At 38.0% G+C, this 13,410-nt stretch overlaps 1 protein-coding gene across 1 annotated transcript; it reads right to left on the bottom strand.

Annotated features, from left to right (window-relative positions):
* Nucleotides 1-7,775: 7,775 nt before the first annotated feature.
* LOC141392250 (uncharacterized) lies at nucleotides 7,776-12,351 on the bottom strand. The gene is made up of 2 exons (XM_073965202.1): nucleotides 9,259-12,351; nucleotides 7,776-7,847 (listed from the first exon to the last, which is right to left on the bottom strand). The coding sequence occupies exons 1-2, from the start codon at nucleotides 12,349-12,351 to the stop codon at nucleotides 7,776-7,778; spliced, it is 3,165 nt and encodes a 1,054-aa protein (XP_073821303.1).
* Nucleotides 12,352-13,410: the final 1,059 nt, after the last annotated feature.

The following is a 13,410-nucleotide window of genomic DNA, read 5'->3' as shown; positions in this document are numbered from 1 at the left end:
AATTAAAAAATTGATTATTCTTTCGCCATAAATCTGTCAAAAAAGTGTTTTTGAAAAATGTCTCTAGCTTAAGGGCAATCTTTGTCATCCGTATTCCAGCTACAGTGAGCACCGCTTTCAAAAGTGTAATTTAGAGAAAACCGCTTTTAAAACTTCGATATTACAATTCAAATGACAATGATTTTTACATTCTAACGCTCATATCTCAGCAAATTTTTGTCCTTTATATGGGGTTATACCAAAATATATATACCAAAATGTAGATCTACGTCTACAATTTTTGTAGATAAGCCTTTTAACCACTAGCAACCCTAAATGGCAAATTAGAGGTATTTTGGTCGGAAATATAGCTAAATTCAACAAAGCAAGTAAAATCATGAGGTTCCGTAATATGAGGGTTATACCAAAATGTGGACATAAAGCTCCAATTGTTCATTAATTAGTTTTTTGACCTCTTGGATCCTTAAATGCATAATTACAGCTATTATTCTGTGAAAAATTACCTAAAATCATCAAATTAGCTAAAATCGGGATGTACTGTTATGTATAGGGTATATCATCATATGGACCTGTGTCAACAATTTTTTCAACTAAGAACCTTCAATGTGAAATTACAGCTAATTCAACTAGTAAATGTGATTAAAGCTTTAAAACCCATTGAGAATCCGAAATACACTACAGGATCTACGTCTACAATTTTTGTGGATAAGCTTTTTAACCAGTAGCAACCCAAAATGGCAAATTAGAGGCATTTTGCTCGGAAAGTATAGCTAAAGTCAACAAAGCAAGTAAAATCGTGAGGTTGCGTAATATAAGGGTTTTACCAAAATGTGAATTACAGCATTACTTTACTTAAATGCAGAATTCCAGCCATTATTGTGTGAAAAATTACCCAATATCATCAAATTAGCTAAAATCAGTACATCCCTGTTATTATAGGGTATATCAACATATGGACCTGTGTCAACAATTTTTTCAACTAAGAACCTTCAATGTGAAATTACAGCTAATTTAATTAGTAAATGTGGTTAAAGCCTTAAAACCTCAAAAAATAACACCCGATAGTACGGTTGTATAATGACAGTAAAAAATTAGAAGCCATTTTCAATACCAATCATCTTAGGACTAATACAAAACGTCATTCATTTCTCTCAGATTTCAAAAGACAGACGGACTGATATAGTTTAATCGACTTCGAGTTGTATACTGGTCAAAAATATATATACTTTTTGGATTCTCAGATAAATATTTATTGGTCTTACAAATGGAATGACAAATTGTATACACCCAATGTGGATAAAAGCTTCGTAATGTCGAAAATGGGGCTTACCTCATATATGGGGCTACACTAATGTGCCGTTTCCACGGTACGTCGTCCGCTCTCTATTAGTTGTTCGATCCATAACTACGAATAAATTACTTATTTCCCCACACAAAATTCTATGAACGAACGACGGTTTTATTACGTTGTTCGAGTAGAAATATTCTCTGAACGACGAATAAAAAAGTCCCATTCCTATCAAATGAGAGAATTTATCGAAAAAATTAATTATGTCATGTCTAAATTCAAAATTGAAAAATTTGTTGAAAAGACAAACATTTTTAGAAAAAAGAAAAAAACACGAATGAAAATAATTGAACTAAAGATTTTATGTAGATGCAGAAGGAAGAAGGATGTGTTTCCTTCTTAATTCACACACATTTCTTGTCCATTAGTTAAAAGTCGCGTAAAAAATCAGAAACAAAAAGGAAACAAATAACTGAAAGTCTGTATACACAAACATTGTTTTGACATCTCTCTCTCTCTCTCTCTCTTTAATTTTGAAAATAGAAACATATAAAAATAAATTGAAAATACAAAATTATTGTAGTTAAATATAGAATATACATTTAAAGGAAAGTCTATTGCTTTTCCTGCTCATTTAATGTATATTTTATGTGTGTTTCGGTTCAAATTTACGTGAAAGCAAGGAAACAAAAATGAAAGAATATTTGTTTATGTTTCTGTTAATTACGAATGGTGTCGTGGAAACGGGTTAATTCGTGTACGTCGTTCGACAGGCGAACAACATGTGTGAACATGACATAAAACAAAAGTCGGCAGGTACGCATTATGGGGGGCTATATGACATTTCAGCCATTTCTGTTAGATTATATGGCTAAAACCTTGAAAATACGGAAAATCGGGCGATACCGTGGTGCAATGGTTTGCACACCCGCCTTGCACGCTTCTATTATGCTTTTCAAAATACTCAGGCTTAATCCCATTGTCGTTGCTTTAATATTTTATTAAAAGAAATTTAATTTTGTTATTATTTTTATTGGTTTTTTAGCTTACTGACCTTTTGTTATGTTTTTGCTAATAAAAGAATTTGTTTTATTGCATTTTTCCCGACGTTTCGTCGATGTTATGTCGACATCTTCTGGGGAATTCGTCTATTTGAAGAATTAAAATTACAATTTTCATAAATTCAAAACACAATTATTAAAAACAACATCTTAACTTACAATGATAATTTATAAATCGCGGTTACATTAAATTTACATTTAAATTGAATATAAAACAATGAACAACGGCTTAAAATTACTGGTATCGCAGATTTGTTTATGTTATTGCCACTCCATAGCTTGCACTTATGTTATCGGTGTCTTCCTTTAAGTTCATCGTTACGTCAATTTGTTGTTGGATTCTTAAACTTTCTATCAGTAATCTCTTTTTTTCGTTATTCTCTTTGTCTAATATTTTAACTCTGTCAAAATCTGGTACATGGCCTGTGTGCATTACATGTTGTGCTAATGCGGTAGTTTCTTTTCCCTTTTCAATGTCTGATCTATGTTCTCCCATTCTGGTGTTGAGTGCTCTTTTTGTTGTCCCTATGTATATTTTTTTTACATTCTTCATTCTCTTTACCTTTGCATGTAATTTGGTATACGACCAGCCAAGATCACCCATATACGTTAACGTGACTGCAACAACAAAATATGTTCTCTTCTTCTCATTTGTAATGGTTTAGCAAAGGAAAGACTCGCTCAGAGAGACTAATGCACAAAATATTTTGAGCACCACCGGTTTATAACTATGTTTTTTTCTTGTTATTAGTTACGAACTTTCTGCCTTGCTGCAACCGTATCGATCTCTTGTCAATATTAAAGTTTTTTGTTACTGCCGCGCTGCATATAATAAATTAACTTAAAATAATTAAAACCAGCCTAACTCCTATTTTATTATAAATAATTAAATTCGAGTTTTAGTATTAAAATAATTATAATTAAGTGTCCCATCGGGAGCAAAAATTAATAAAATTGCCCCTATACAATTTGTAAATTTTAAAGAAACTTTATCTGTGTTTTATTTTGCTTAGGCAAACAGCCTATTTCTCATACAATTTGATATACACTTTCTGAAATTTTATTTGGCGACAACAATTTAGCATCTGCTGCAAATAAGGTTGCATTAAAACAGTAAAATTGCCATGATTTCCACGAAGTACATTTACATTTTATGCGCATCCGATTTCAATGATCACCATTAAAAATATATCATTCTATGCGGTTTCAGTACGATCCATCAAGAACCGTGGATGTAGCGTTGCACACAATTTTTAGGAAAAATCTATTATATCTCTGGATTCGCGATAGTTTTAATAATCTGTTTTCGCACATTTTAGCTAGTTTAAAGTTAAATTTACATCAGTTTCAGTCCCTACAGGGTACCCTTTGGAAATTTTCGTACACTAATAAAATTCCACTTTACATAACTCCACCTCTATTCCTACGCTCATTAAGTGCTTTTCGTACACATAAGTTTTATTTTTCAAAACTATTTTCTTACCTTCATTCCATATTTTAGCAAATACCAAAAGGTTCCAAATTCTAGTTCTATTAATCACTTTTCGAACACATAAGATCAAATTTCCAAAACTACCACCGTACTTAAATACTATACTTCAGCAGTAATCCTATTTTCAAATTTCCATTATTCCTAAATCCAAAGGTATGCACTTCCAAAGCTATCTCCATATCTAAATGATACACTACTATCCCAAATCTAAATTGTACCAAATTCAGTAACGTTTAGTACTTTTCGTATCCATAAGAACGAATTTCCAAAGCTGCCTCAATCCCACACCCCAACAGTAACCTTAATTCCAAAACTCAGGATTCCATCTCTATCCGTTCACCCATATCGAAATTGTACCGAATGTAGTACCATTTAGTATTTTTCTTACACATAATTACGAATTTTCAAAACTACCTCAATTCTACACTCCAACAGTAATCTTAATTCCAAATTTCAGGATTCCTGCTCCATCCGTTTGCCCAAATCCAAATTGTACAAAATTTAGTACATTGCGTTTCCATAAGTACAAACTTCTAAAACTACCTCAATCCTACACTCTAACAGTAATTTTAATTCCAAGTTTCTGGATTCCTGCTCTAGCAGTTCACCCAAATCGAAATTGTACCAAATTTAGTACCATTATTGATTTTCGTACACATAAATACGAATTTTTAGAACTATCTCCATATTACAATCCTACATTCCAGCAGCATTTAGGATTCCAGTTCTAACAGTTCACCTAAATCCAAATTGTTCCAAATATAGTACACATAAACACGAATTTCTAAAAAAAAGACTACCACAATCCTATACTCTAACAAGTAAAAAGTCGTTAAGTTCGGCCGGGCCGAACTTTTTATACCCTCCACCATAAAATAGTCTTAATTAAAATGGAATAATTAGGGTCCTTTTACAATTTTAGGTGGAACAACTTTTCGACAATGGATAGACTCCTACTACCTCCCACTATTGCTTAAATTACACTGTGAACACAAATGTTGGGGCAGAGGTAATTCCTTTTGGAGATGAAAGCCCTTGGTGTGCATAATAAAAACCCCGAAGGACAGATGCGCCGTGAGTCTAACTTCCGCGTTATGGCGTGATGAAGTTTTTGCAAGAGACCCTGTAAGCCATTATGAATTAGCATTATATCTTTGTTTGTTGTTTCTGTAGAGCACTTAAGCAACAGTGAACAAAGATATAACGCTAATTCCTGATGGCCCACAGGGTCTCTAACAAAAATTTCATCACGCCATAACGCGGAAGTTCGACTCACGGCGGATCTGTCCTTCGGGGTTCATAATATACTCACCAAGGCCTTTCTTCCCCAAGAGGAATTTTCGTGCCCCAGCCTTTCACCTCCATTTTGTTGCACAGTGTTATCTAATCCAATCTAAAAAAATGTGTTCAGCTAAAATTCTCAAAATACTGAAAATCGGGAGATAGCGTTATATGGGGGCTATACCAAAACATGGGCCTATGTTGACGATGTTTACGTCGATGTAAATAAAAGAAAAAAAAAGAGAGAAATAAAAGGCAGTTTTTATGTTTGTAATTTGTATTTGACTAGAAGTCAAATGCGCTTTATTTAATAAATAAATAAAAAGATTTTGGTAACGATATTACCTGTAATTTGCAACGATCTTGCAGATGCTTACAAAAAAGCTTCGATAGCGTTCAACGATCCGATAGAAAGTAAAATAGATGATGAGAGGTGGTGAAATGTCAAAAACTTAACGAACAATTATAGTTAAAATCTGCAATGATAATGTTACAAGGATGTAACATTGAGGAGTATGCAGATTTTAACCATAATGTAGGTCACCAAAGATTGACCATTACAAAATGAAGACAATTAATGAAACAAACAATTTAACTTAAACATTTGGCGGCCACCTTTCAACATCATGAGAATGTTGAAACGAAATATATATGTACAAATAACAAACATTTTTTTTTTGTTTTTTAATTTCATTTTTTTTTTTAATTAATTTTTTCAAAAAAACACTTAAAACTAAACGATGGGCCATTAGGGACCCCGGGCCATTAGGGACCCCGCGATAAAAATGGCCATTAGGGACCATTTGGTCGGCTGAGCCATTAGGGACCCAGCCTTATATATTATATATACATATATTGCTATGGTCATTAGGGACCATTTAACGACTGGGCCATATACAAATTAGAATGGTCATTAGGGAGCATTCTTATGATGGGCCATTAGGGACCCAGCACTAAAGGATCATTAGGGAACCTTTAATTTGTATATACCCCAGAGAGTACCCAACCAAATATGGAGTACTGGGCCATCGGCATTCCAGGAAAGACCTGAACTCGGCTCGTCATCACCTTCGTATACAACTCGGGCCCCAGCAACAAACCCACACGACCAACAACATAGAAATGTGGATCAGCGAGAGGCAACCCAAGGTAGGTCTCCCTAATCCTCTCCGGAATCGCTTCTGCAGGCGTAGAGACCTGAGTCAGGTCGCTCACTCGAGCCGTCACTGTCACCGATTGTGATGGATCATACGTCGATATGATGGAGAAACGACTGTACGCAGTCCCATCTATTTGCGAGCAGGGTAGTCGCAAGTCATGTACTAAGGATGTACACACCTGACTCTGTCTAGCACACTGATCTATGATCGCTCGGACAAGGACACTGGAGGTGGGAGTAGATAAACGGACCACAACACTGGGGGAGAGAGAGATTACTCCCACTAAAGGGAGACTGCTCAATGCAACCGCATTGGAGCTTGTCGATTGTGTGACCGTTACGGACGGACAGGCATCGGACTGATGTTGCGGACGGACCTTGGGCTTTTTAGTCGGACGACGCTTGTTAGCAGGACGTTTACTGGCAGACTCGGACTGACTTTTAATGTTCTTCGGACCATCGTGGAGCAGGGTGTGGTGTTTTCCGTCACAGACGCGACAACTACTTCGGCTGCGACAATCTTTTGCCAAGTGACTGTGCGCCAGACAGCGGCTACAAAAGCCGTGCGAAATGACTACCCTGAGCCGTTTCTCCAAGGTGCACTCCAAAAATTTGTCGCAGAATCGCAGTGGGTGCCTTCCATCACACAGCTTACACTTATGATAGTTTGATGGAGGTGCTTCAGTGACAGTTGAAGGTTTTGGCGGCGGATTTGAGGGAGATGCCAACGCCGGAGGGGTGGAAGCCGCGTTATTCGCCGACGTGTCCATCGCTTCTGATTCAGTGGGGCCCGATACGATGGAGGCGGTGGAAGCAGTGGAGGAGGGACCCGTAGCAGCAGAAACGGCATCAAAGGAACCCGTGGCGCGATCAATTTCAGCAATTAATTGGTCATAGTCCTTCAGTCCATCAGCGAAGAATGACATTTTGTCCATATTACTAAAGAAGAAAGCGATGTTAAAGAGATCGAAATTTATTCGGTCAAAACGACCAATTTAGTTATAGGCCGCCTTACAACGCCATTCTCGATACGAACGTCGGCGACGCGAACATGCCCATCGGGGCCGGGAAATACGTTCTCGACCCTACCTAGTTTCCACGACGTTGGAGGAAGAGTTTCGTGCCTAATGACGACGATATCATCCTTTTGAATGTCACGCTGCGGGAATTTCCATTTATACCGCATGTGAAGACTCTTCAAGTACTCCTCCTTCCATCTTAAACAAAATTGATGAACTAAAGCCTGAACTTTTCGAAACCTGTTCACTATTGACAAGGGCTGTTCAGTGATTAGGGGTTCTGGAGGAGCGAGCAAAGGGGCACCGATCAAGAAGTGTCCTGGAGTCAAGGCAACGATGTCAGTAGAACTATCTGACATAGGACAAAGCGGTCGAGAATTCAGACAAGCTTCGATTCTCGCTAAGACAGTAGCCAATTCTTCAAAAGTGTAGCGGAGAGTACGAGCCTGCTTTCGAAAATGCAATTTGAAACTTTTTACTCCAGCTTCCCAGAGTCCACCCATGTGTGGAGCCCCAGCTGGAATAAATTGCCACGATAGGCCTTGAACTGCATAATTTGAAGAAACAGTTCCTGAGCATTCTCGAAGAAACGACCTAAAATCTCTTTCTATTTCCCTGGAAGCCCCGACAAAATTCGTACCATTGTCCGAAAATACGGACCGAGGACAACCACGACGAGCAACAAATCGATGAAATGCTGCTAGAAAGTTTGCAGTCGATAAATCTGATACTGCTTCCAAATGAATCGCTTTCGTCGAGAAACACACGAAAACGCAAACGTACCCTTTGGTAATTCTACAGGCACGACCAGTGAAGGATTTGACATCAAAAGGCCCAGCGAAATCTACACCAGTTGTAGTAAAAGGCCTATTAATTTCGGTTCGTTCCGGTGGAAGCGCAGCCATAACTTGACTTCTAGAACGCTTCTTTTCTAAAATGCAAATTCTGCACCGATTAATTACCGAACGAATCAGACTTTTCAATCGAGGAACCCAATATTCAATTCTAAGAATCCTCAACATCAATTGATTTCCTCCATGAACCGAAATCTTGTGGACAAATTCCGCTAAAAGCTTTACAAAGCGACAATGATAGGGCAGTATTATCGGATGCCTTTCCGTATACGCAAGAGTAGGTGAGTTAACTAATCTTCCATTCATACGAATTATGCCATAATCATCCAAGTAGGGGTTAAGAGGAACCAAAGGACTCTTACTATTAAACGGATTTCTTTCTAATAAATCCTTATATTCGTCCGCATAGTAAATTTTTTGTGCGAAAATTATCAATCTAGTACGGGCGAAATTGATTTCCGACGAAGCAATAGTGGTGTCGGTGTAAACAAAATTACTTCTATGTCTTGGATGAGTACGATGGAAGAATCTAAATATATACGAGACAACACGAAAAGCTCTACCCAAACAAGAGAACCTAGCAAGAAAGTCCTCAGAGCCCGTAATGAAAGAGGCATGACTTTTTACCGAACGCTTTTCAGTATTGGTTTCAAGTGCCGACAGATCACGAATTGACCATTTAGATTTTTGATCACTAAGCCAATGTGGCCCATGCCACCAAAGAGAGGAATTGGCTAGATCAGAAGGAGCAAGACCGCGACTTCCCAAATCAGCGGGATTATCCTCAGATTTAACGTGGTACCAATTGTGATTACCAACGTTTTCTTGGATACGACAAACGCGATTAGCTACAAACGTTGTCCAAGTCGAAGGAGTTTTTCGTAACCAGGAGAGGACTATAGTTGAGTCCGTCCAACAATAAACCTGACAAATCTCAATATCAATTTCCCGAACTATAGTTTTTAGAAGCTCAGAAGCCAAAACAGCACCACAGAGTTCTAAACGTGGCAGAGAAATTGATTTTATGGGGGCCACCCTAGTTTTACACGATAGTAAATGGACGAAAATATCTCCACTAGGGGACTCAATTCTAATATAAATTACCCCCGCGTATGCTTTTTCCGAGGCATCGGAAAAAACATGGAGTTCAGCCGAACAATCAGGAGTATACTGAACCCATCTGGGAATCCTAACCGAATTAACATCCGTGTAGGAATCTACAAATTTGCGCCAATCGGCATCTGTGGCTGACGAAAGGGAGTCATCCCAACCAATATTGTCCAACCACACCTTTTGCATAACCATTTTAGCAACGACAATAACTGGTCCTAACCAGCCCACAGGATCAAACAATTTTGCTATGGCTGAAAGAACTTCCCGTTTAGTATACGAAGCCTTTTTCGCGATTGGAGCAACCTCAAAGTAAAATGTGTCCAACTGTGCATTCCACCTTATTCCTAACGGCTTAGATCCACTAGATTCTACAAAGGACAATATTTTCTTATCTAGCAAATGATCAGGAGAAATTCCTTCGAGAATCGATCTATTGTTCGCTGTCCACTTCCGAAGTTCGAATTTCGCTGAAGAAAGCGCGGAAACTAATTGATCCCTAGCAGTTATAGCTGTCTCCAGGTCATGTGTTCCCGCCAACACGTCGTCAACGTACATACATTTGCGCAAAATGTGCGCTGCGAGTGGGAAATCGGTCTCGGTGTCTTCTGCCAGTTTTAATAGCGTTCGAATTGCTAAATATGGTGCACAATTTACACCGAAAGTCACCGTATGTAATTCATAGTCTTGGACCGGTTTCGTGGGGGAATCACGGAAGAGAATTCTCTGAAGCGAAGCATGTTTTGGATCGACTCGAATCTGCCTATACATCTGGGTAATGTCCGAATTGAAAACATATTTAAAAATACGCCACCGCAGTATCAACAAGACTAAATCAAGCTGCAAAGTGGGTCCGACATAGAGCAAGTCGTTCAGACTATTCCCGCTAGACGTTTTGAAGGAAGCGTTAAAGACTACCCGAAGTTTAGTGGTCTGTTTATCAGGATTTATGACGGGATGGTGAGGCAAATAGGAAGATAAAGTATCAGTAGAGGAACTGGGGGATACTAACCTCATGTGGTCAAGATCTAAATACTCTTTTAAGACCGCGTCATAAACAACCTTAACGTCCAATTTTCTCAGCAAAGACGATTCATTTCTAAGGTATTGCTTTAAAACGGTTTCACGCGACCTACCCAAGAATTCTTCAGGATTAATGTCAGGTTTAATTGGCAGTGTTACTATATATCTACCGTCCGACATTCTACGCGTGGTTTTTATATAATTTTCTTCACAAAAACGATCAGAAGGAGACATCATATTTCGTTTTGGAGGTTCCTCTAGCTCCCAAAAACGCAAAAGAGTTCTATTAATGTTGTCTTCTTCTATCACGTCAATTTTAGTCGCGAATGTTCGAACCTCAGTCGTGGGAACAGGACCGGTAACTAACCAACCAAACACTGAATTTTGGGCCAGCAAAGTACCAGAAAGAATGGGTCTACAACCATTTAATAAAATCTTCGGATAGAGATCAGCACCTAATAAAAGATCTACGGGTCGAGGATCAAATAAATTGACATCGGCAAGCCGCAAATCAGGTAGCTGTGTTTTTAAATCCGACCTTACAGTAAATGAAGGAATATTTCCCGAAATCAGAGGCAAAACTAACGCTGTCGTTTCCAAAATAACACGGCTATCGAGAGGACTTCCAATTTTCAATGAACAAATTTTTCGAGAGGTGGCCGATACAGTACAATTCACACCTGAAATCGAAGCAGTAGTGGAATGCACAGGAAGTTTTAAACGATTCTGAAGTCGCTCAGACAAGAATGACGACTCAGATGCTGGATCTATAAGCGCCCTAGCCGAATAGGAAACACCATGATGAACAATATTAACCATGGCTGTTCCTAGCAAAACCGATTTGTTTTGTGCTACGTGAAATGACTGACGAGGCAGACATCCAGCCGAGGTGGATGGTAAAGGTTGCTCAGATGAGGCAGAGGGATTGCCCGACCTATTGTTTGTCGCGACTGTATTACCCGGAGCCGAAGTATTTGACTGGGTATCTAGGCGATGTAATAAAGTGTGATGAGGTTGATTACATTTGGAACAACGACGACTACTATCACACTTTTTTACTCCATGGCCTCTACGTAGACAATTCACACACAATTGGAACCGTTTAACTATTTTATACCGTTCCGTAGAGGACTGATTTTGGAATCGCTGACATTCAAATAATCTATGAGCTTTATTTGGACAAAGCACACAACCAGATTTTCTCGACGATTTAGGATCGTTGGAAATACGAGAAGGTTGAGAGGGTGCCGAGGAATCTGCATTAGTATAATGCGATTGCACTTTTTTAGTTGTGCGCTTTGCGTCATTTCCGCGCATGTCGTGAAGACACATGAGCGTTTGGATCCGCTCCGACAAAAACGCATCTAAATCTTTCCACGAAGACAAGGAAGATTTATTTTTCACACTTTGTTCCCATAAGGTTTGTGTGAGCTTAGGAAGCCGTTGCAGGCACATAAACACTATGATCGGATCCCAATTATCCGTCGAAATATCATAAATGGACATTGCCGACAGGCATCCATTTATGCCACGCTGTAACGATTTCAAATTCGAACAAGTTTCACTATCGAGTACCGGAAGAGAGAAAAGGATTTTCAATTGATTGTGTACTATAACACGAGGATTGTCGTAAGTATCCTTCAAAGATTTCCACGCAAGAACAAAACTACTATTAGTTAATGGAAATTTGGAAACTATCTCACGAGCCTCTCCACTAGTCTTCCGAACCAAATAACACAAGCGTTCGACATCGCTAAGCCGAGAAGATTTAATATAGATGGCTGTGAACAAGTCGCGGAATGTGGGCCAAGAATGAAAGTCGCCCTCAAAAACATCCACATCACACGGTGGAAGTGCTAGGTTATGAACGCTATCACTGGGAATATCATCTAAACCAAGACTCCTAAAAGACAAAGTATTAGGAGGATCAACTTGGGTTCCCACTTCACGTGAAGCCTGAGTAGAAGTACTAAGATTACCTCTCGCTTCTAGTGGACTAGCAACCGATTGTTGCGCTAAAGAGACAATCGATTGTTGCGCTAAAGAGGCAACCGAATCGTTCATCGTCGAATTCAGCGAATGTCTATGCGACCTTTTTAGTTTACCTATCTGACTTCGTATAGCAGACAAACATCTCAAGTAAGTCTGATAAGCTACATCATACTTATTGTCAACCGATTCAATATCCTCCTTTTTCGTATCACCGGAAGACATCACAAAATCAAGACACTTTTCAAACATCTCCTGTGTCTTTACCCATAACTTTTGAATTTCTTCTTTACGGACTTCTAACCCATATTCGTCTATCTCTTCAGGCTTAAGAGCACTGTAATGAGACTCGAATGTTACTATAGCGTCCGATGCTCTGATAAAAAGATACAATGGAGTGACTGACATTTTGAATTATCAAAAAAAAATTCAACTAAAGTCCGAAAAAATCACTCAAAAGAAAGTTCAAAAGCGAAAGAAGCACAAAAATCGCTAAACTGCCAAAAATATTTTGAAATTCGTACTGAATTTCCAAAAATCAACTTCAAAACTCACTATAGAGTCACGAAAATACCCGAAAATGAAATAAAATCTCAAAAACAGGAAACAATTTTCACAAGAAAGCTGTTTAGAAATACTCAATTAGTATCTAAACACACGAGCTTTCAGAAATTCCACCAAAAAAATGCAGAAAATATCAAAAAATCCACAAAGTTTCGGCAAAAAAGTTAAAAAACACCAAAAAATTCAGAAAATTTCAAGAAAACTTCGAAAAAATCGAATAAAAATTGACCAGGATGGAATAAATCAAAATATATATATAAAAGATCAAAATATATATATAAGAAATTAAAAATATCTATATATATAAAAATGGTGTAAAAAATGTATAGTAATTCATAAAATGAGAACGGCTAGGCCGATTTCTGTAAAATTTTTTGTCAGTTATTCGTATTTTCGAGGAGAAGGTCTTTACGGAAGAAAATTTTGGAAAATCTCTCTGTAAAAGTCGGAAAATTGGAAAAATCGAAAATTGAGTTTTTGTATGAAATTTTATTCCTTAATAGCGAGACGAAGTTCGCCGGGTCCGCTAGTATATATATAAATATTCCAAAAAATTCAAATATTTTCGCT

Source organism: Musca autumnalis, unplaced genomic scaffold, assembly GCF_047663935.1.
Source record: "Musca autumnalis isolate F117 unplaced genomic scaffold, ASM4766393v1 scaffold_2, whole genome shotgun sequence".
NCBI lineage: Eukaryota > Metazoa > Arthropoda > Insecta > Diptera > Muscidae > Musca > Musca autumnalis.
Note: the sequence above shows the minus strand (reverse complement) of the source record. Positions and strands in the feature narration are given on the sequence as shown.